This window comes from Haliotis rufescens, unplaced genomic scaffold (genome assembly GCF_023055435.1).
Source record: "Haliotis rufescens isolate VD_foot unplaced genomic scaffold, xgHalRufe1.0.p SCAF_11, whole genome shotgun sequence".
Lineage (NCBI taxonomy): Eukaryota > Metazoa > Mollusca > Gastropoda > Lepetellida > Haliotidae > Haliotis > Haliotis rufescens.
This window is the reverse complement of record NW_025963791.1, coordinates 29,783,196-29,805,109: the sequence shown is the minus strand read 5'-3', so window position 1 is coordinate 29,805,109 and position 21,914 is coordinate 29,783,196. Positions and strand designations below refer to the sequence as shown.

The 21,914-nt window shown below is 40.6% G+C and overlaps 1 protein-coding gene across 2 annotated transcripts; it reads right to left on the bottom strand.

Annotated features, from left to right (window-relative positions):
• Positions 1 to 5,219: 5,219 nt before the first annotated feature.
• LOC125371628 (interferon-induced GTP-binding protein Mx-like) lies at positions 5,220 to 21,485 on the bottom strand. 2 transcript variants are annotated; one of them, XM_048392516.1, is made up of 15 exons: positions 21,270 to 21,485; positions 20,173 to 20,202; positions 18,293 to 18,511; positions 17,597 to 17,749; positions 16,861 to 17,015; positions 16,255 to 16,393; positions 15,918 to 16,116; positions 14,876 to 14,951; positions 13,064 to 13,186; positions 12,033 to 12,183; positions 11,145 to 11,389; positions 10,296 to 10,413; positions 7,545 to 7,631; positions 7,200 to 7,267; positions 5,220 to 5,935 (listed from the first exon to the last, which is right to left on the bottom strand). In XM_048392516.1, the coding sequence occupies exons 1-15, from the start codon at positions 21,331 to 21,333 to the stop codon at positions 5,714 to 5,716; spliced, it is 2,049 nt and encodes a 682-aa protein (XP_048248473.1). In that variant the 5' UTR covers positions 21,334 to 21,485; the 3' UTR covers positions 5,220 to 5,713. The 2 variants fall into 2 exon arrangements, with proteins under 2 accessions (XP_048248473.1, XP_048248474.1); XM_048392517.1 differs by lacking the exon at positions 20,173 to 20,202.
• Positions 21,486 to 21,914: the final 429 nt, after the last annotated feature.

Genomic DNA, 21,914 nt, shown 5'->3' with positions numbered 1-21,914 from the left:
CCATACCTTCAAACTGAAGCTCCTGACCAGTATCAGACTTATCATCCTGAACATTCAGCATACACACAGATATATACTTTCCTGCTCTCTTTCATGATACTTTTTGATCATGTTAATGTGACAATACCTCTTAGCCTTTCTCTTGCCTGGTGTACTTATCACATAATCTGTATTGCTGACCTTTTTGAGCACCGTATATGGCCCAAAGTACTTTGCATGTAGTGGCTGACCTGGTAACGGTAGTAACAACAGCACTTTCTCTCCCGGCTTAAACTCACGCTCGACAGTCTTTCTATCATACCACTGTTTCATGCGTACCTGACTATCCTGTAAGTTTTTTCTTTGCCAACTCACTAGCACTACTCATTCGTTCTTTGAAATCTGTCACATATTGTAACAAATTCGTTTCCGTCTCCTCCTTCAACCATGCATCCTTCAGCAATTTCAATGGACCTCGCATTTGTCTACCAAACACTAGCTCGAAAGGACTAAACCCTAATGACTCTTGCACAGTTTCCCTCACTGCGAAAAGCACATAAGGAATACCCTTATCCCAATCTTTATCATGATCTTGACAGTAAGCTCTGAGCATAGTTTTCAATGTCTGGTGGAACCTTTCTAATGCTCCCTGTGATTCTGGATGATATGGACTAGACGTAAACTGTCTCACTCCCAACTCACGCATCAGATCTTTGAAGTGATTAGAAATGAAATTTGAACCCTGATCCGTTTGTAGTGACTTAGGCAATCCAAAAACAGTGAAAAATTTTGTTAGTGCGTCACAGATAGTTCTTGCCTTAATATTCCGTAAAGGAATTGCCTCTGGAAACCTTGTGGAAGTACACATTATGGTCAACAAAAACTTATGGCCTGCCTTAGATTTTGGTAATGGTCCCACACAATCAATCAAAATTCTACAGAAAGGTTCCTCAAATGCTGGAATTGGTTGTAAAGGATACTTGTGAATGGTCTGATTAGGTTTTCCTGCCAACTGACAAGTATGACAAGTCCTACAATATTTCCTCACATCATCCTGCAAGCCAGGCCAATAGAAATGGTTCAGCAATTTCCGATATGTCTTAGTAACTCCTAAATGACCTGCTAACATCGGATCACGAGCTAGACTGAGAATGTCACGACGATAACATCTCGGCACTACAATTTGGTTTTGAACCTGCCAAAACTCATCCACACTACTATCCGGCGGTCTCCACTTCCTCATGAGAACATCCATATCCAAGTAATACCCAACAGGTACATTTTCAATCTCCACCTCAGATAAAACCTTATCCCTCAGTTTGTGTACCTCTACATCTGCATTTTGATTCCTAATGAGTTCTTCTCTGGACCAAACTCCTTCAAAACTGTCTCCACTTTGTGCTAACCCCACAGGATTACTACCATCAGTATCCTTCACAACATCCACCTCACTCATATATGTATGTGACAAATCATACTCAGACTCAAAATCACTAACTTTCTCAACTGGGACTGAGATCTCCTCTGACTGAGCTTTTGCTCTTGCCCTCGTCACAGCACATGAAGGATACAATACGATATCATCTATACCCTCATGATCCAAACTCTGATCTGTCTCTGAAATATTGTTACCCACTACATCTGCACAAACGGTAGGTTCCTCACAAACAATTGGGTCCACCCGACCAACTGAATCATGAGCCTTAACCTCCCCTCCAGCCAAATCATTCCCCAACAGAAGACCCACGCCAGAAACAGGCAGTTTTTCTCTAACTCCAACAATAACAGTTCCTAATACAAATTTGGACTTAAGTTCTACCCTATGAAGAGGAACCTTAATCACACCACACTCAATACCTTGCATGAGGACATTTGTACCAGTGTAAGTTTTCTTTGACAGAGGGACTATGCCTCCAATATAAGTGTCTGCAAACACCTGTATCTCTAAGAATAGTAATTGGATTTTGCTCACCATTGCTCAGTGAAACCTCACCCTTAGATATGAAAGGATCATAAGATGCTTTATGCCTGTCTAGTTCAACATCACACTTCGACTCAATAACAGGGCTTTCTTTTGCAAGAAAACTGCTTGGTGACTTTTCAAACAATGCAGCACAACTACTACCCTGGACACTTCTATCTTGAGTTGGATTTCTACCACCCCCTGTATAAGTGTTTGTTCTGCCTTGTTGATTGCCTGGATGATTATCTGCCCCTTGACCTCCACGATTGCCTTGATGACCACGACCCTGACCACCATTAACATTGGAATAGCCATAAGGTTGACCACGACCCTGACCACCATTACCATTGGAATAGTAATTCGACTGACCACGACCTTGACCGCCATTACCATTGGAATAGTAGTTAGACTGACCACGCCCCTGACCAACATTACTATTTGAGTAGTAATAAGACTGACCCTGGGATGGATTGCCCTGGAATGACTGACTCTGGGATGAATTACTACTGCCACGACTATAATACCTAGATGACTGAGAATTGTGACCCAAGGTATGGTTGGCACTACCACGTCCTTGACCTCCGCTAGATTGAAAATTTCGTGAAAACGAACTCTTATGAGTAAGTGCATACTCATCTGCCAATCTAGCTGCTTCACTCAAAGTGTTTACACCATGTTCATCCAAATACACTTTAATCTCAGTAGAACTACACCTTTTAAACTCTTCAACCAGGATTAACTGTTTCAAATTATCATACTGTCTATCAACCTTCTTAGATGTACACCATCTATCAAATGCAGTCTCTTTGGCCCTGGCCAACTCAACATACGTTTGGTTATCATATTTTTTGTAGTTCCTGAACTTTTGTCTGTACGCTTCTGGCACCAACTCATATGTCTTCAAAATAGTATCCTTGACCAACTCATAACTTGCACTATCACTCAAAGATAAAGCTGCATAAGCCTCATGAGCCTTACCCACTAGCACACTTTGTAACAAAGTAGTCCAACACTCTATAGGCCATTTTAAATGTGTTGCCGTTTTCTCAAAATGATCAAAATATGTATCTATTTCACTTTCCCGAAAACGAGGCACAAACCTAATGAATTTAGAAACATCCACATGCTGATGAGCAGCTCCGATCTTGTCTAACTCATTCCGTCTCTCACGATCTAACTTTTCTAACTGAAATTGTCTCTCACGCTCTCTCTCCTCCCAATCCAATCTCTGCTTCTCTAATTCAAACTCCCGTTCTCGTTCTTTCTCTAAACTTTGAAATTTTAACAACTCAATTTCTCGGTCAAATTGTGTCTGATGAGTTCTCCCATCATCATACCCCTCCGAAGTACTATCCATTCTAATCAATTCCTTGTTGGCTAAATCATCCAATATCACATTTTGAATAATACCTTTCTTAGCTGCCTTATCAACATCAATACTGAAATAATCAGCTAATACAAACAAATCTGCTTTTGGGAGGTTGAGAATTTTAGCTCTGGTCATTGATTTCACAAACTCAATAATTACAAAACTCATGTTGCACTATCATACACATGTGATATTGAAGTACCTATGATATACAAAACAACATTGTTGTGCTCTCCCAAAGATGTTTGCCAATATATAGCAAATACTTCATCTTTTTTTAACTTTTGTATTGCTTTTAACACACAAATGCAAATTTGCTTCCCGCTTAATTATAGTTCCCTTTAAAGAAATGGACGAGCCCCCAATTTGTTACGAGTGGAAGTGGAACGAAGGGATACACTCCAAATCCATTCGCACAATGAAAGGATCGCACAACAATTAAGACAGATATTTATTAACAATGCATGATAGATTACCAATACAGCTAAGTTTACTATGGGAGAATTAGGCTTGGGCTACCATGTACAAATAATATCACCATCAAAGGGCTACAGCAAATTGTATACAAATATCAGCATGATTTCTAGTTCAGTTTCACAAGCCCCGACATGGGATACAATCTCTCACACAGTGTTCTGAACTTTAACATTAAAAATGAGGAGGTTAAAATACAGGTCTGGCCAACACCCAAGAAGCAGAAAAACTAACTATTTTTGAATCACCACCACCTTTTACTATAATGCTGATTAGCTACAAGCTTCACTTGTGACATAATTACTTAACCCGCTCAGTCAGCCAGCTCCCCAGGTGTAGTATTCAAGCAAAATTACGCAACCCAAGCCTTCTTGTTTCAATTCAAGTCTAAATGCATCTGATATACTAACAAACATATAAAAGCATACACCCATACACATAACACTACGCAAATCGGATACGAAGACATGTATCAGCCAAGATAGCGAGTCTGACCACCCGATCCCGTTAGTCTACCAACTTGAGCATCGATCCACGCAATTGGGATCGATGACATGTATCAACCAAGTCAGTGAGCCTGACCACCCGATCGCGTTAGTCGCCCTGTGATATGCACTGCTTGGAGTACCGGTGATGCTAAATCATGTAATTGGTCAATGTGATGTGAGTGAGTGAGTGAGTGAGTTGGGTTTAACGCCGCTTGTAACAGTATTCCAGTCATATCGCGGCGTGTCAGCTTAATGTGGGAGGAAAGCCCGAAGTGATGCAGGTTTTAGACGTTTACCACTTCTGTGAAACCCACGAGCACGGGTATGGTGCTGACAAACCTAGAAACATAATTAGGGCGAACCGGGATTCGAACCCACAATCATAGGTTTCTGGCGTGCCCAAGGGACGCAACTCTGCACAGCGAATCGCGGCGCCTTAGACGACTGGGCCACCCGTGCCCCCGTCAATGTGATGTAATGAGACTGGATTACGCGTCACTGAACATGTATTACTACTTTGGATAAGGCAGGGTTGGTTGATTTGTTTTTTAACGCCGCGCTCAGCAATATTACAGCTATATGACGGCGGTCTGTAAATAATCGAGTCTGGACCAGGACAATCCAGTGATTGATATCATGAGCATCGATCCACGCAATTGGGATCGATGACATGCATTAACCAAGTCAGCAAGCCTGACCACCCGATCCCGTTAGTCGCCTTTTACGACAAGCATAGTCACATTTTACGGCAAGCATGGGTTGCTGAAGACCTATTCCACCCCGGAATCTTCAGGGGTCGGATAAGGCAGGGAAATGATTTGCGAGTATTGTCACGTTTGAGTGACTATCAGGCTCAGCGATAATAAACGAAACCTTAGACTGAATGTTTTCATATCATTCCTGATTTGTAAAAAACCATAAACCAAGTAATAAAAGCTAAAACGCATTTAGAAAATGAACAGTTATAATAACACGTAATACGGAATGATACATTCGTCCATTCCAAAACCAAAATGGCTTCGTTTCCTGCCATGGAGAAACTTTTTATCCGTATAAATAAAAGAGTCCATTGTACGATTCCCAATACATCATTAACATATGTCAATGCATTAAAGAAATAACAGATGGGTTGTCAGGACAACGATGATTGGTGACAGAAGCAAGCAGAGACACAGCGGGTCCCAAAAGCACCAAAAGGTTGAAACGATGCCACAGTCGAGTTATCGTGCATGGATGGACGTTAACACACCTGGCGATGATCACTTGAGTTGCCCCTTCTTGCAGCATACCGATCGCTTGATTCCTGCTGGCTTGGGACGATTCCCAATACATCATTAACATATGTCAATGCATTAAAGAAATTACAGATGGGTTGTCAGGACAACGATGATCGGTGACAGAAGCAAGCAGAGACAGAGCATGGATTGACATTAATGAAAATTAGATTTTGTCAAGTTCTTCCTCCGCCAGCTGGAGTCTCTCGTGACGAGACTTGCATTCTCTCCGCTTATAGGCCATGTCTACATCTTCCTCGATGTGGTCCATGGTCTTTTCATCAGAAGCAATGTCCATCAGCTGGGTTCGCATATCCTCCACCTGTTCCTTGAACACGTGCAGCTGGATGATCATGGGGATGACGTCACAGAGACGCTGTGCAGCAATCTGCAACAAATGTACACGAGGATTGGTACACAGAGAGCAGAAGTTCTCTCTCCTTGACCACGCAAAAGAATTACATGAAAAGATTCCACTTTCACTGAAGAAACACGAATACACTCGTTTCACTTATTCATTCTAGAATGCAATGCATATACTCCCGGCAAACCACAAAACTAGCACAGGGTACATTTTAGACCTTCCGATTTGGTTGCATCTTCAGGTACGGGGTTCTCACTATATCGGTGTTATCTTTTAATGAAAAGGCTTGGATGAAGCTGGTGTCAAAACATGGGCAGGGGACGTTAGATACTAGCATTTAATCTTCAGCGTCGGTGTTGGTGATGTATGGCAATCCCAGAACATTGGCGATTTCAATCTCTTCTTGGTAGTATTCAAGAATCGTTTACGTGAGCGTAACATCTAGATTCTTACTAATAAAATGAATTCAGCTACCAGGTGACGGAATTATGTACAATGTTAAATACTGGGTATTACGTAATGAATATACGAGAAAGAGACGACAGAGTCAGGTTTTTATGTTTATTGAGATTAAACGAGTTGCCTATTCAGACAACTGTGGGGCGAGCGAGGGTGTTGATGAATCTCAGTGTGTTTGTAAAGATTGTAATCTTAATGAAGTGAAAATGTCATACATTTTTCGTTTGTCTGCCCTATCGATACAACAATAAGAAACAGGTATATACCAGTTTACTGCTATGACAATCCAACATTCTACTCCTACAAGAAACTAGTAGGCAACAATTCCTGTCATATTCTTATGTATTAAGCAAAATATGTCGACGAATGTTTGACTATACCAGCGGTAGAAATTGGCACTAGTCCTATAATTCTTGCCAAACTGCCCAATAGTTAAGGTATCCTAAGGACTACCAGAAATCTGCCATTTTTAAGGGTTTTGCTATATGTTATCATTATAAGGACCTCTCAGAAATATGTAACTGTTTATGTATGAAATAAGTTCTAAGCCTCAAATATTTTGTTGATGTCAGATTGGTATATCGACAAAAGCTTGAGTCAATCGATAAAATTCTTCGCAAAAATAAGCTGTTGTTTGGAAAATGAGGAAAAACTTGAACGTAATGTCGACCTTCAGTGTCGCATTATCATGTCTTATAATGTCTCCAGTGTTATATGGGAGCTGTATCGGGTTTGAAGTCTATGCATGACATATGTTGAGAAAAACAATTGCCGGGCGGGTCAAATTGAAAAGACACATTCATCATGGAGTAAGATATAGCGAATGTACCTGGTAATAGGATTTTAGACTCAGCAATGCCTTGCCGATACCGTTCACATCTTCATCCTTTACAGAGCCTGAAATGTAGAAACATTCTTATAAAAATGTTATAAAAATCATATTGTGTAACTATGTACTCGGTAGATGCATATTCATTATCAGAAGGAGTAGCTTCAGCGTGTATATTGTTTCTATATACACACTATCGAGGAACTATGTTAATTTTGATAAAGTTATTAACAGCACTACATATAGTGACTGGGTTCAAATCGCAGGAGTCAAGCAGATATTACATTCTGATGTATTAAATGAGAAGTCCTTTTCGTGATCGTGACGCTATCAATACGCCAGTACCTATCTGAACGTTAAATTTTGACGCTGCCTTATGTTTCCTCTCTGCTACATCCTCCTCTTCTTCCCTTCGTTTCTCCTCTTCTTTTCCTAGAACCGACAATAAACATTCGCAAAAGGACTACATTACATGTTCACTACTGAGAAATAAACAGATTTTGATGGTCACCATGGTAACAGAGCCAACAAATTTAGAATTAACAAGAAACAGCGTTATCACCATCGCCCGCCATGGGGAACATTAGAATTTTGTTTGTTCATAAAGTAGTGAATATAAACTATAAAGAAAGAGTCCTATAAAGCCTTAAGAACGGATAGTCACAAGGGTCGCTGGAGTGTCATCAGAAAAAAATATTAAATGTGCAATATTTATACACACAAAAGGACCCTTCTCTGGAAAAAAATTATGGCACTAATTCTCGTATTCAGTCTTAATAAGTATCAATTAGATAAGCTAATCTCAGTAGTTTCTTTGAAAATGTATCCCTATCGTAGACACTATACTCTTTCTAACATGGATCAAGGGCAGTAACTGTGTATACTCCAACTCTAAAAACGTTCAAGCTCCTCACATCGTCATCCCGTTCGCGGAGCTCGCTTACACTATCGCTCCACCAGACAAAGCTCCCCACTGTGATAGGTGGCTACAACCATGCTTGGAGTTGAACTCGCAGCCGACTGCCCGTGACACCGAATACTCTTACCCCAGCTAAATTATTTTCATTGTTTGTCAGTTTGAATTTGTATTTCATTTCAACTATCATGTAATTGTATACATACAAATTTCGAAATCAGTCTTGACAAGTATCTCTTATATAAGCATGCAAATTTTCATTCATGTAATTTTAGTAGAAAACCTGTCACCATTTCACGCAGTATGGCCCAAGTTGAAATGCACGGCGCAAGGGTCATAACTCATTTAAGACCACTAAAACAGTGTGGCAAATTTAATTTCTATAACTTTAAATTGTTATTGAGAAAATGTGTCTCCTTTGAGAAGCGGGCGGATGGACGATCTCCGATGCTAGTTTCATTGTTGACTTTGTTCATTTGCTTGATTGATTATTCTTAAGCGAACTTCTGCGCAGCCAAATATATTAATGCATTTAGACAACGCTTATTAAGTGATTACTGACACAGTCCTTTTAGAAAGTGAATATCTCCAAAGCGTATTTTGGTATCAAATAGATCAATACTTGTCGGTGAAAGTATATATGATGTATGTCCAGTCATGCGAACACTTTTCTAACATTGGAAATCAAGTGAGGTGAAATTGGGTTTAACGTCGCGTCCAAGATTATTGCACTTATATAGCGACATGCATGCACGTATATGTGTGTGTGTGTGTGTGTGTGTGTGTGTGTGTGTGTGGCTGCTTGTACTAGTCCGGACTGATGCCGAATAGTGCTAGCCCACTGAGATACCATGCCGAAGTTTAACATGAATATCCCCACTCCGACACATTATACTGACTCCGAGCCGACAAGTCATGTTTTAGCCATTAATGCCCATCGCCAGACAGGTACCATAATTTAACGTCTTTTGGTATGACGCGGCAGGGGATCGAATCCCTGACCTTCCGCTCTCCGGGCGGACGCTCTACCTCTAGGCCACGGAGGCGGTCGAAAATCAAGTGTTTTTTATCTGAAAATTGTAAAGTTGCATAACGACCCAGGAAAAACTCGAAGAGCACATATTCATAGAATACATGATTGAAGACGCATCTTGGAAGAAGCATAACCAGTTGCAAGTCAAGTGAATTCAGAAAACTTTTCGGAGACCAGTCAATGGATTTGGTTGGTTGGTTTGTTGTTTGACGCCGCACTCAGCAATATTCCAGCTATATGACGGCGGTCTGTAAATAATCGAGTCTGGACCAGAAGATCCAGTGATTAATATCATGAGCATCGATACACGCAATTGGGATCGATGACATGCATCAACCAAGTCAGCGAGCCTGACCACCCGATCCCGTTAGTCGCCTTTTACGACAAGCAAAGTCATCTTTTACGGCAAGCATGGGTTGCTGAAGACCTATTCTACCCTGGAATCTTCACGGGTCCCAGTCAATTGAATGATGTCAGTATACTTGTATTGTAACACCTACACTTCTTGGTGTTCGTTTTTCTCTCGAAAAATGTTTCGTTAGAAACTGTAAATGTCTCATTTATCTCGCCAATCGAGACTGTTCGTTACGGAAAGCACCATTTTTATTACTTGACCAGCTTGTATTCATTCCCATCAAACAGGAGTCTCGTCGGTTTCAAGGGTAATTTGTTAAAGTTGATTTTGTATACAATCATATCCGAATGTATGATAAAGAACTTTCGTGACGCTCAATACGTTTGTTTATAATTTTTGAGAATTTGCAAATTCAGAACTACTTTTTAAGCCGCAACCACAAGGGGTGGTGAAACGGCCTTCGTGTCAGGTAGGCAGAATTTACGTTTAAAGATTTACATTTGGAATATAGAAAACTGCACAAAAAGTATATATAAATTGGATATTCCATGTGTCTCGTGAAATGTCATGTTTCTCTCATCTCGTGACTCGACACGTGATATATCTTCTATATATTCATAACTCTATTTGCTGTACGAGCCAGTTTGTAGATATGTCAAAATATGTCGGTCGTATAGTAGTCGAGTAAATAGTCGAGTCGGCACTAACAAGCCAAGTAAATTTAGAAATATTCTTATAGATACCGAGAGACCAGTCAATGGGATGATAACTGTATTCACTGACTCCACTTACGTAACTCGCCGCCATACGTTTGATCCTGGGAGTACACGAGATTCTCCATCTTGAAATACCTCTGTATTTCCTCTTTGCAGTCATTTTGAGTCGCTTTCCTTGTCTTCATGATAATTTCCTGATGATGTAGAAAACAGAAATATTCCAAGAATTACAATAATACATACATTGCACATGTAAGATGTCTACTGATGTCTATCTAATATTATAGCTAAAATGGACAGAATTATCATTAAACAGCCCGCACGTTATCAGAAATGGGCGGGCCACTGTAACCTGATAATGCCCTCCTTCATCGGGCAGTTAATGGAAGACCTCGGGCTTCTGCAAATTATAATGCCCTGAAAAATAGCATTACCCTTACATTATTACCTACGAGGGCAAACATATAGGGGTTCATAAAAATCATATGTGCCCTGGGGTCATATCAATGTATACAACAATGTATTGTTTCTAAACATGCAATCTCGAAAACTTTAACATGGGGGTATTCCGGGTTTAACGACTGAAACCTTACAATCTAGACCATCTATTAGCCATTCCAAATGGGTTTTTTTGTTCAGGTTTCAAATTTGAAATCTAGAATTTGTCAAAATATGTTTCGAAGCGTAGTCGCCAATTTGAAATTTGTGCCGTAAAGCACGAGAAAGCTGCCTTCTGATTGGTCATTCGATTGGTCGGTCAAAGTTCGCGCAAGGTCGGTCTGACGTGAACCGCAATGGGATGTCCTCAGATCTTTGTTTAGCGGTAGCGAGAACTAAGATCGGATTTTAATGATATTGCCTTAGCTCATTACTGTGTGAAAGAATACGATTAACTAAAGAGAAGGAATTAAAATGTGTTAAAGACCTTTGCTCTGTCTGCAAAATCAGGGAATTTCTCGAAACACTTTTCTGCTAGGATCTTTAGAATTTCTATCGTCTTGCTATGTACTTCGTCGAAGCAGCGAAGCGCAGGTGGTTCCAATTTCAAGACGTATTCCCGAGCATAACTTTCAACCAGTTCAAATTTGCCCAGAAAATTACAGAACTCTCGACCTCGGGACACTTCCATTCTCAGTTGTAGTTCGGTCTTCAGTGTCCGATCCTTTGTGTCTAGCAGGAGAAAATACGTACATGTATGTGTCAGTCAATGTATTGTGAACATAAGCACCTGAGGTCAGTTTTAAAGTCCCTAACAAACAATTCAGTATGTTAATCCTAATTCAAACAAAGAAGCCATGGTTCAGTTCAGCTATTGCCACTCGATGAACTGTTATTATGGTTGATAACGAAAGACTACGATAAATGATTCCCTCTATTCTTTACGTGCTTTCCTTACATTCCAATAACGTGAATTAGTAATATTATAATTAGTGAATTGTGAAATATTTCTAAAATTAATTTTTACAAACGAATAGCTAAAGCATTGAAACAATTCCTGAATCGATCCTATGCAAGTGACCGCCGCCGTGGTCCAGTGGTAGAGCATCCGCCCGGAGAGCAGAAGGTCAAAAGGCATCAGTTTAGACCATTTGTAGGCAAAGTTCATGAAGAAATATTGAACTGTTTATGAGTTATTGATTATTGTCGCGATTGATATTTCTTATATTTTACTTCCCCTCGTTCAGTTTCAATTGTTTACCATGGTCACTGTGCTAAAATGCAATTTGTAAATCAGTCTTGTGTAATATAGCACAAAGTCGCGAAAATGTAAATGCCTATAAAATATTCTTAAGTAGTTATGCAATCTACATGCCTGGTTGCTCTTGAGCAGCGGTTTTATGCAACTCTGCGAAAGACCCGCGAGCAACACTGAATAAGGTGTTAATCTGTGGCGGAAACTTGGGGTCATCGCAACGTTTTCCATTCGTCAACGTGGTGGCAATGTCGATAAACTCGGTGACCATCTGTGACAACATAACACCTCATAAAATATTGCTTCCATGAAATTACTTTGGTGTTTCCTCTAAATAAGTTTATAGATTTGGGACCATGTGAAACTTATAAGAATATGAATACATGTATACACTGAATCGGCTTGTAAACGGAAACAATTTCGACAACACCCGTTCAAAGTTCATAAATGGCATACAATTGTTATTTTGTTATTGCATCGTCATCATGGATTGCTTGTTATTGGTTTATACTATCTTACCTGTTTTATCTGTTGAGTCATTTTAGTCAATGTTTAGTGCAACTAATTTTATATATTGGGATAACACTTTCTTAGTAAAGTACATATTTACGTACTTGTTTGGGTTGAGTCCCATCCGTGATTCGAACCCTCACTGCCACCAATATGTAACACTAGTTACATTTGACCACTTTCTAAATGGCACCGTGTGTTCATAGCTTTCAGCCACGGGAGTCCTGCCAATTTACACTTGTCAGAGGGATACACAAAGTACGTGATCTTGACAACCAGTTGTCGGACTTTCATTATTGTGGAAGCCTCTGTGGCTGGGTGGGTTAGAGCGCTGACTTTGTGTGCTGGCGATTAATTGCCTCACTCTGGCAGTATTGGGTCGAATCCTGAATTGGATTCAACCCAATAAAGTACGAGAATGTGAGCTTTACTAAGAAAATGTTATCCCAATATATAAAATTAGTTACATTTGACCACTTTCGTGTGTTCAATGTATATTTAATTCCTAAGAAATTACATTGGCGTAGCCTCTCTACTAACTGACTTCGATTACCCACATGGGGATGAAGCCTTTATTACATTATATGCCCGTGAAATAAATATTTCTAAAAGGGTTATTTAAACCCAACTCAGTCACTTACCCGGAGAGCCATCTGCCGCTTCTCTGAGGCTGTCGCTGGCGGATCCTCGCCAAGTTCATGTAAGTCACACTCCGTCTCAAGAAGTTTGTTGCGCACATCCTCCTTCAGGCCCGGTAACCGTTTCTGCAACATTGTTCATGATGAGCAGTGTCAAATAGAATCCCTGTTTGTAAGTAAACACAGTATCAACCCCTTCCCTGCCATTTCACCAAGACCACAGAAACCATTACATGTACTTCCGTTTGGGAAAACATTGGTCTTCTAAAATAGACGCTCATATCAGATCTAAAAGGACACGTCTCCAGCTAACCTACTTCATACATTTCTAGTTTCAAGTTTCAAACTACAGTAAACTACGGTTATAACGAACACGCTTATAACGAACTTACGGATATAACGAACTTACGTTTTGGTCCCGACTATTTGCTGTAGTTATGCTGTATATATGCTTATAAAGAACTACGGTTATAACGAACTAAAATTAGTAGTCCCTTTGAGTTCGTTATAACCGTACTTTACTGTAGTTTCAAACAGAAATCCCCATGCGTCTAGCTACCTTGATAAGAGAGTACTGTCACTTACGTTTAACCATATCGTTCCGTTTCAAAAAAAAAGTTCAGTACTTCGAAACTTGGCTCAAACTGCCTGAATGAGAGAATAATACGCACTTCCAGTTAATGCAAGCATTTCCGGTTTGAGGAAACACAATGCTGTACAACTTGAAAGGAATGCCTCTAGCTGCCTTGATAATAGTTTTGTGCATTTTTATCACAGAATTTCATGACATTCTTCGCAGTTTGGCAATGCACTTATAATTTTATAGTTGTAAACATTGGTGCTAGCTCTCATTAACATGTCATACAACAGGTATTTGTTTCAGTACCTAAATAGTCAGAACTACTTCGAGAATGAAGGTCACTTGAAACTTCAACTTGAATGTCCTACTCTAGGAATAATATGTACAAAGTTGCTCTTGTTGAGTTATCGGACATAGAATATTTCTTTCAACATATTTATTTGAAGGTTAATTTGGCCTTCAATATTTGTCACATGTTGTAGAGTTACCAAGAGTTATTGTTTGTGTGTTGTTTAACGCCGCACTCAGCAATATTCCAGCTATATGACGGCGGTCTGTAAATAAACGAGTCTGGACCAGACAATCCAGTGATTGACATCATGCTTATTGATCTACGCAATTCGGATACGAAGACATGCATCAACCAAGTCAGCGAGTTTGACCACCCGATCCCGTTAGTCTACCAACTTGAAGCATGCCAATAGCCTGAAGAGACCGACTATTTGATATTCTGGGGCGGGGGAAGACCTGGGAGTTTGTATGGAGACTACATATTATTTAACTACAAATGCCAAACCATACACATTTTTTTAAAATTAAAACAATGGGCCTAAATATTTCTTTTAAAAAACACCTTGCGACTATGATATTTTTCTGGCAGACAAATTATTTTATTGTAAAAGTCTGAAGAATAATTTTTATTTTTCAAGTTCTTTCTATGACAATTTATGGTTTTCGATATAAACTCAGGCCTCCTCTCTCGCCCCCTCCCCAATCCCGAACAGTACCTAATGGTAGTTTCCTTGGGCGTTATTCGCGTGGGACATTCCCAGTTTCACAAACACTGCATTATTTTTAAAAGCAGGAACAGGATGGGGGTGGGGAGGGGGGGGGGGGGTGGGGGTGTGGAAGGGAGGCGGGTTGGTCTAACAGGGCGAAAATCGAAAGGCAAATGCTGTGTAAGTGCGTAAAATATATTCCAGACAAAGCTAGAGTAACTATTTTGGTATACAAACCTTGATGTGTATCTTCAGCTCACGTGATAGTCTACCTGATAAGTTGGGGATTCCCCACTGAGATGGTCGCAAGGAGCTGGAACATAGTAAACATACATGTAACTCATAAAATAACATGACTGTTTAAATAGGTATAATTTTACCCTGGCTTATTTTTATATGGCACTTTTCATATTTATTCCCATCTTGAAAGTAAACGGCAGTCGATGGTTGAACGCAATCACACCCAGTGTGATATAGATAATAACATACTGGTCTTTACTGTAAATAATGATAATGATGGTCGCAAGGAGCTGGAACATAGGAATTTCTGTTGTTGTTTAACGCCGCACTCAGCAATAGTCCAGCTATATGATGGCGGTCTGTAAATAATCAAGTCTGGACCAGACAACCCAGTGATTGATATCATGAGCATCGATCCACGCAATGACATGCATCAACCAAGTCAGCAGGCCTGACCACCCGATACCGTTAGGCACCTCTTACGACAAGCATACACTGTAGTCGCCTTTTATGGCAAGCATGGGTTGCTGAAGACCTATTCTAACCCGGATAATTAACATACATGTAACAATCTCTCATTAAATTAGATGCATGTTTAAATAGGTATAATAATTCCCGAACTAAACTCTATATGTCATCTTTCATATTTATCCCCATTTTGCAAGTTGGTTGGTTGTTGGTTTGTTGTTTAACGCCGCACTCCAGCAATATTCCAGCTATATGACGGCGGTCCGTAAATAATCAATTCTGGACAAGACAATCCAGTGATTAATATCATGAATAGACCAGTCCAGTCCCGACCGATAAGCCCCGCACACAACTGCCGTCCTCGTTTTATGCGTTAGGGAGGACAACCACTGGCTATTCGCTATGTCGTCACAGCCGGCAAAAGTTGAATGCGCGGGCGATGTCGATAGTTGAGCGCAATCACACCCGGTCTGATACAGATATACTGGTCTGACGCCTTACCTGCAGATAATGATGCTTTCATAGATGTATGTACAAAGTTGCATGCCTTTCAGTGCGGTGATAACACTACCTAAAATGTCTGTGACTTTTGAAGAATTCTTCTTCTACTTCTAGCGCCTGTTTCAAGGATTGGCCGTCCGATATAGCCTCCTGGCCTCGACACTTGACAATGATGTAGCCCTTGGACAGTGTGAACTCCATGTTGTTGAGGATCCTCACCACGCCCGTCTCGGCTCCCTTGTCCAGCAAGTCCGGCTTTGTTAGAACTCCTGTGCAGATTCATTTTAATATTAAAATTCCATTGATAACATATCTACATGAAAGTATCAACACAAACTAAGATCAATATCATTTAAATACATTTTCTGATGGCCTTTTTAAACATTTAACGAAAGTGATCAACCTACCCAGAGTTCTGCCACCTTCGGCATCAAACTCCTTTGCCATTTTGAGTGCCTCACATGTGGCTATATCCACATTACACTGTAGAACAGCAAGGATGATAGTCTCCTGGCGTCTAATGTATCTACGGATCATATTTTTAATCTGAAAAAAAATGGTAACTGATTTAGAGAGAGTGAGTGAGAATGGTTTTACGCCGCTTTTGGCAATATTCCAGTAATATAACGGCGTAACTGATTTTGAAATAATTAGATAATTTACAGACAGAATAAAATATTCTAAAACTCTTTTATATTGTTGAAAGGATGTACATATCAGTTCAAAATAATCTTGGGTGTACAATGTATTGGACAACTTTTCTATGAAATTCACTATTCTGATCAGAGGTTTAGAATAACAAAAATATCCTTTGAATGAAAAATTTGATATGGCGTCCGCATAACCAGAGTGCGCATGCCTGGTTGCACAAATCGATCTTTCACTGTCTTTAAAAAATATTTTCTCAATTTTATTGTCCAGCAAATGGTTATATTGTACTTTTCCTGGCCGAATGACATGTTTTAAAAATTGGTATAACAGTGTCACTGTATTACTGTGACGTCAGAGCTTACCCTCGCTTCAATATCCAACGGCTGACCCTCGACGGCGTTCCTTGCAATACCTGGCAGGTCTATGACGGTAAGGTCAGGGACATCTGATGACGTCACTTCCAGAGTAATGAGTTCATCACTGATGCCCTTCGCACTATCTGTCATTTCCTTCTGAGCTGTATGGAACATAGCAATAGCACGTGCCAAGACAGCAGTCTAAACTCCAAGTAAAGTCCTATTTAAACAGAACTCAGACCTTGCGGAACTTAAATCTTTCAGTTGGTAGGTCGACCCGTGAAGATCCGGGTTCGAATAGGTCTTCAGCAACCCATGCTTCCCGTTAAAGGCGACTTTGCTTGTCGTCAGAGGCGACTAACGGGATTAGGTGGTCAGGCTTGCTGACCTGGTTGATGCATGTCGCTTGCCGTTAAAGGCGACTTTGCTTGTCGTCAGAGGCGACTAACGGGATTAGGTGGTCAGGCTTGCTGACTTGGTTGATGCATGTCATTGTATCCCAATTGCGTAGATCGATGTTCATGATGTCAATCACTGGATTGTCTGCTCCAGGCTCGATGATTTACAGACCGCCGTCATATAGCTGGAATACTGCTGAGTGCGGTGTGAAAAACAAACAAACAAACAAACAGTTGGTAGGTCAGAAGTATATTGATTTGGTTCTAAGTGAAAATGAATAGATTCATTCTTAGTTCATGTTATAACGAACATTTGAAAATCAATATATTTAATTGTTTCAAACCTTTCCGCACGAGCTCTCCGACGCTCTCTCTGTTCAGAATGATTTCCTCATGGGTCATGTCATACATGTCCTTGTACATTATCTTTCCCGCCCACATGTCCTCATCTTCTGAATGCTTCATCCGCATCTCCAACGGGCACCTTGTTACTATGCCTATATAAAACGAGTCACTTCGAATTTTCAAATGTGTTTGAGAACATAACTAATTTGATCAATTTTTGTCAATGCAAAGTCGCGAAATCAGTCTTAGCGCTAAGATGATCTTAACTCCCATACTTTAACATAGGCTTACAATAGTTGTAGCGCTAAGGTCGCTTTGTGCAAGTGGGCCCAGGCTAATTTGCAAATATCATATGATTTGTGACGTTCATAATATTGCAAAATTGATTGCAAGTTATATCTGCTGTTGGCTAGACTCGGGCATGGTACAGGGACCTTTGACCTTTTCAAAAACGCTCAAGCTTAGTATCGACGACATCTGACTTGAATTAAAATATGCCATACACCCGGAAGATGGCTTTGGACTTTCAGCAGACTTACCACAAATATGTCTAGTCTCTACGTATTTGCCCAAGCTGTCAACATGTTGATCCAGACTCAGTTGATATACATGTGTATGTACCTGCATTACACCCATTTACCGTTCGATGTAATTGTGTTGTTTTGTATAACACCAGCCTCTGAAACACAACTTACCCGTTCCTCTTGGCAGTTGAACGCCAGAGATTGCTTCAAGAACAGAGCTCTTGCCGGCACTCTGGTCCCCGATGACGGCGACGGAAGGGAGGTTGATGTCACTGTCCAGACCATACCCTCGGAGTCTGTCCACCAGGTCTATCAGAGGGCGCACCTCAGCGTCGAAGGACGAGGCTAAGGCTTTAGTTTTCTCTTCTGGCGACACTATAGTCATTGTCTCTGTGGACAGGTTGACAATTTATCAGTGAGTGATTGGGGTTAACGCAACTTTGAACAGTATTTCATCTATATCATGTCGGAGCGAGTAAAGGCAGATGTCCATATTAGATATTTTCCATTTTAGTTTCCCATGCCTGTAGCTACATCAATAACATAAATATAAGCATTTCCGGTCTAATGATATTACTGGATTTTCGTAAAAAAATGAGTGAGTTTGGTTAAACACCGCTTTTAACAGTGTTCCAGTTATATCGCGGCGTGTCAGCTTAATGTGGTAGAAATAATGTGGTAAACGTCCGAGACCTGCATCACTTCGGTGAAACCCACGGGTACGGTGCTGACAAACATAGAAACATAATCGGGGCGAACTGGGATTCAAACCCACAATCATAGGTTTCTGGCGTGCCCAAGGGACGAAACTCTGCACAGCGAATTGCTGCGCCTAAGACGACTGGGCCACCAATGCCCCCCTGTCGTTATAGACGACTATGCTTGTCGTAAGAGGCGACTAACGGGATCGGGCGGTCAGGTTCGCTAACTTGGTTGATGCATGTCATCGTATCCCAAATGTTCGATGCTCATGATGTCAATCACAGGATTGTCTGGTGCAGATTCTATTATTTTCAGACCGCCGTCATACAGCTGGAATATAGCTAAGAGAATGACATCGACTCAAATATACTTGGAAGTCGTCTCAATGGTTCATTGAGTGGATGAACAACTGACAACGTGCAAAAACTATTTAAAAAACGTTTTTGCCATATTGATCCACAACCGCTTGTCAAATAACTTTCAAACTTGACATGTTTCTGCAGTATTACATGCTTCACTTTTATGTTTTTTCACTTTGGTCAGTGGTCACCCGATCATCCCAAGGCAAGAGAGTTAACTGACTTTTAAAGTCCAGTTTCCACCCTTGTCGAACTAGGCTGGAATTCCTGGGCTCGATCGTAGCACCACCAGTGGCTATTACGAGTTATGTCCTTTCTATGCCTCTCCTATTGACCAATCAGATTTAACCTCTCGTATCACTTGCATTTGCTCCCTACAAAACGAAGTGCATCAAATCTCGTGAGCACCTTGATTAAAAACATGAAAAGATTTAGAAAATATCTGTTGACAACGAGTTAGCGGTGCACCTGCTTTGCAAATCCTGCAGTCGACCGAAATCTGCATGACATTTTACGAACCGGATTTTGATTTCGGTGCGCGATTTTGATTGGACTATGCATATAGACTCGTTAGTCCAGCCAAAATGTAACTCCATAATACCAGCCTAGTTCGGCAAGGGTGGAAACTGGACTTTTAATAGTCAGTTAACTCACTTGCCTCGGGAAGATGTGGTCACCCCGGGTGCATATCATTTGACTTTGTTTGAGCTACATGTCTTCAAAACCCTACTCCTCTGAATGTACCCCTTAAAATGCTTCTAAACATTCTCAGAAGTATTTCATTATTGTTTGTTTGTTGTCCGGATTTTATTGTGCTAGACCACTGAGATACCATGCCGCAGTCTAACACGGATTCCCCGTTTAAATACAGTATACTCAGCCGACGGGTCTTTGTTTTATACCCTTAATGCCAAGCGCCAGGCAGGGTAACAACAAGTACCATATTTTAACGTTATTTTGTATGACGCGGCCGGGGATCGAACCACCTACCTCCCGCATTCCCGGCTCTCGGATAGACCACTGTTCAGCAGGATATCGGAAACATCATGCATGTCGAAACAGACAACAAAAGATGAAACTGAATGAAAACTCAAACTGTTTATCAAGCTGACTGTAAGTTTGTTTGTTTGTTTGTTGTTTCACACCACACTCAGCAATATTCCAGCTTTATGACGGCGGTCTGTAAATAACCGAGCCTGGACCAGACGATCCAGCGATTGACACCATGAGCATCGATCCACGCCATTGGTATTCGGTGACATGCATCAACCAAGTCAGCGAACCTGACCACCCGATTACGTTAGTCGCCTGTTACAGCTGTTGCTGAAGAACCATTCGACCCGGATTTTCACGGGTAATCTCATTATTAAATACATCAAGACATAAAAGCCGTTTCCCAATATCTCCTTTGGCTGCGACCATATAACTTTATAGTTTCTGCATGATGTGTCATTTTGTTGCATTTTTTTTAAATTAAGCTTTTTTAAAGGTAAAACAAGCATGCAATGTGCATAAAAAGATATTGAAAGAAGCGTTAGTATAATATTCATTTATCAATGCAAGGGCCTTGTGCAATCGTACTGTTCTATTCATGTGGACGATTCCAGGAAATGAATTTACGTCATACGGCTTTTCACCATGATGACGACGTGTGGCTACATGTAGACCACCATGACATTAACAGACAAACTTGTTATACATTATAGAAAGCGTGGGCAGGGTCCAGCAACCACTGCAATTTGTCTTCACTGACAAAATATATGACTGCAAACTATGAATTAAGCAGACAGTTCATTGTTACAGCCTTGTTCCCTTGGTATGCTGCGCTGGCTACAGTGTAGCGCCAGCGCAACATACCCAGGAAACAAGGCTGTTCATTGTCACAGCGCCGCACGGTAAGAAAGGACACTCGAGTGGGAGTTGTTCAGGAACGAGCACACGTTAATAAAGTTAACCTGTGGCATAAAATATAAAATAAAGTGTAATGATATGATAAGTATGAATTTACAGGATCAAAAATACAAAAACACGCACAAAATCGTTTTGCCTTGATTTCAACCAAGTGCATCGATTCTACCTATCCTTACCTGTATTATCAGGCGAGGGTGTCGTCGGAATAGAATGGCGGTTCTTCTTCTTGTTTCCCCCCATCGTATCTGTCTGAGTTTCTTCGGGCTGCGTCCTCCTACGTCAAAACAGCACGATTTACGAAGCTTGCATCCGCTTTGAGCTTTGAGCGGGCTCTTATCAACCGCTGTTAAGTTCTAGACCTTGTTCGTTGCAAAACCTGTTACAGTTCTGGGAAAAAAAGCGTCCTAGTTTCGGTTTCTGTTTCTGTGAAAGGTACACGTATTCAGCAAGCCTGCCACCGTGCGTTGTCATTAAGCATTTTAATCTTTTTTAATATGATATCTTGTATTCCCCAATTCATTATTTTGTGTGAAAACGCCAATTTGACATTAAAACATATCTGTCAAGGCTGACACATATTAAAAGATGCACTGAAAATGAAATGTTTAGCAGTTACAACATTTGATATTATAGGAACTGGTCATTTATTATACCTTCATGAGATGATGTACAGTAAACTACGGTTATAACGAACTCAAAGGGACTACTAATTTTAGTTCGTTAAAACATATATATAACTACAGCAAATAGTCGGGACTAAAACGTTAGTTTGTTATATCCGTTAGTTCGTTATAAGCGTGTTCGTTATAACCGTAGTTTAC